Genomic DNA, 2,386 nt, shown 5'->3' with positions numbered 1-2,386 from the left:
TCAGGTCTGTGGATCACTCATCCAGTCTCTGCCACACTCCTGCCTGCAGCTCCAACCACAGTCACCATGTCTCGTGCTCCCAAGCGTCGCCGCTGTATGCCTGAGGAAAGCCCTGGGTCCCAAAGTGAGGCACCAGGTGTCATGCATGGCCAGGTGTCCCCAGCTGTGGAGGAGGATGCTTCCTCCTCCTCCACTAGCTCGTCCTCTTTACCCTTCTCTCCTTTCCCCTCCTCCTCCTCCTGCTATCCTCTAGACTCCAGCACCTCAGAAGAGGAGGTTGCTGCTACTGTTGCCAAAAGAGAGGGTTGCTGCTACTGTTGCTGCTGCTGCTGCTGCTGCTGCTGCTGCTGCTGAAACATCAAGTCCTCGGAGAGCCTGCTCCTCTCCTATTGCCATGGCCTCTGCTCTGTTCGAATCTGAAGAGGGTCCCAGATGCCAAGATGTAGAGGGGCCGAGCTCCTCTCGGGCCCTGCCAGAAGCTGAATCCTCACTCGAAAATGAGATAGAAGGAAAGGTGGTTGATTTGGTGCACTTCCTGCTGCACAAGTATCGAGTGAAGGAGCCGACCACCAAGGAGGAAATGCTGAGTAGTGTGATCCAGAATTACCAGAAGTACTACCCTGAGATCTTCAGTGAAGCCTCTGATTGTCTGCTGCTGCTCTTTGGCATTGACATAAAGGAAATCGACCCCGCCAGCAATTCCTATGTCCTTGTCACCAGGCTGGGCCTCGCCTTTGATAAGATACCTAGTGTTGATGACAGTATGCCCAAGTCTGGGCTCTTGGTCATCGTCCTGGGTGTGATCTTGATGGAGGGCAACCATGCCACTGAGGAAGTGGTCTGGAAAGTGCTGAATATGATGGGTGTGTTTGAGGGCATTGAGCATGTCATTTGTGGGGAGCCCAGGAGGCTCCTCACTGAAAAGTGGGTGCAGGAAAACTATCTGGAGTACAGGCAGGTGGCTGGCAGTGATCCTGCCTGCTACGAGTTCCTATGGGGTCCAAGGGCCCATGCTGAAACCAGCAAGATGAAAGTTCTGGAGTATTTGGCCAAGGTCTATGGGAGTAATCCCACAGCCTTCCCACTGTGGTATGAGGAGGCTTTGAGAGAGGAAGAGGAGAGAGCCCAGGCCACAATGGCCATTGCAGATGATAGCACCGCCATGGCCACTCAGCTCCAATTTCTAGTGCCACCGGCAGCTTCTCCTGCCCCGAGTAGAGTCAGGCAATTTCTTCGCTGTGTGGTTTAAGTGGGAAGCCAGTGATCTAAGGAGGGGAGGGCCTGGCTGGGGCGGGGGGAGGAGGGAGGTATATATAGGCTATAACATCTTTGTCTTACTGTTCTATTTGGATGACTTGGGAATTTACTTCTTTTCTGTTTGGCATTTAAAATGTTCTTTCATTACTAACTTCAGAATTTAAGTTTATAGATGGCATGGTCATGCATTTATTATCCAGTGTAAAAAATGTAGTTTTGCTTTTTTGTAAAGCAAGTTGAGAAACTTGTCTTATTTGTAAGCTGTAACAAGAAAACATGGTGTTAGAATAAGAATGTCCTTGGGAAATGTGAAAGGATTTATCAGTAAAATAGAGGAAAGTGTTACTTTTTGATTTCCTCCTCATTTTTCTTCTGTCTTTAGAATTAAAAAGACATTTACTTGGATCCTGTTAGCTTATTCAAATGGAAATTAAATTGTCATGAGTGAAACTTCTTCCTTGTGCATTTCCTTCTTAAACATTCCTTAAGTATCTGCCCTTTGAAGGTCTGTGTGAGTAGTCGGGTACCAGGATAAGCCAGAGCCACCATTGACCTTAGAATGAGAGCATCCAGGAGCAGTGACCATATGAGGAAGGTGGGGATATGGGGTCTAAGACCTAAAGGTCAAGTCACAGAGGGGTGGAGGTGGGAATCCAGGTGAGCAGGGTCGAGTGCACATGGCCTGAGCCAGGTGGTGTGGGGCTTTGTGAATCTGCAGTTCCTCCTGTGCGGTTGATTGTAAGGAGGTTGAGTGATGACAGGGACCAGACTTTAAGATGCTGTGTCTTAGAGCTAAGAGAAAAGTCTGGTAAAGCCTGCACACCAACTCTGAGCACTTCCTCCTGCAAGGTGGATAAAGCAGGGATAAATCTGCACCTAGGACAGGAATGGAAGGTGTCATGTCCTGTGTTCTCACTGCAGCTGCACACAGTGCCAGAACTGGTGCTTCCTCTCCCTCATCTGCAAAGGTTTATTTCGAGATTATGGCAATCTCCATGAAGTGATGCACAGAGCCTCTAGACTGACTCTCTTTTCCCAAGTAGAGACCCAGAGTAGCCTCCAGGAGAAGATTTTATTTAGGTTGCCTTTAGTGGGATTTGTCTTTTTTTTTTTGAGAGGTTTTCGCTAT

At 48.7% G+C, this 2,386-nt stretch overlaps 1 protein-coding gene across 1 annotated transcript in view; it reads left to right on the top strand.

Moving 5' to 3' along the window:
• The window catches only part of LOC102497914 (melanoma-associated antigen 10-like), a 4,939-nt gene extending 3,665 nt beyond the window's left edge, over nucleotides 1–1,274 (top strand). The window contains 3 exon segments of the mRNA XM_014581940.1: nucleotides 5–273; nucleotides 338–1,171; nucleotides 1,174–1,274. Coding sequence (XP_014437426.1) covers nucleotides 67–273; nucleotides 338–1,171; nucleotides 1,174–1,218 — 1,086 coding nt within the window. The 5' untranslated portion in view covers nucleotides 5–66 and the 3' untranslated portion in view covers nucleotides 1,219–1,274.
• Nucleotides 1,275–2,386: the final 1,112 nt, after the last annotated feature.

The sequence above is a fragment of the Tupaia chinensis genome, unplaced genomic scaffold, assembly GCF_000334495.1.
Source record: "Tupaia chinensis unplaced genomic scaffold, TupChi_1.0 Scaffold141313_1, whole genome shotgun sequence".
In the NCBI taxonomy this organism is placed as follows: domain Eukaryota; kingdom Metazoa; phylum Chordata; class Mammalia; order Scandentia; family Tupaiidae; genus Tupaia; species Tupaia belangeri.
This window is presented reverse-complemented; position numbering and strand designations above follow the sequence as displayed.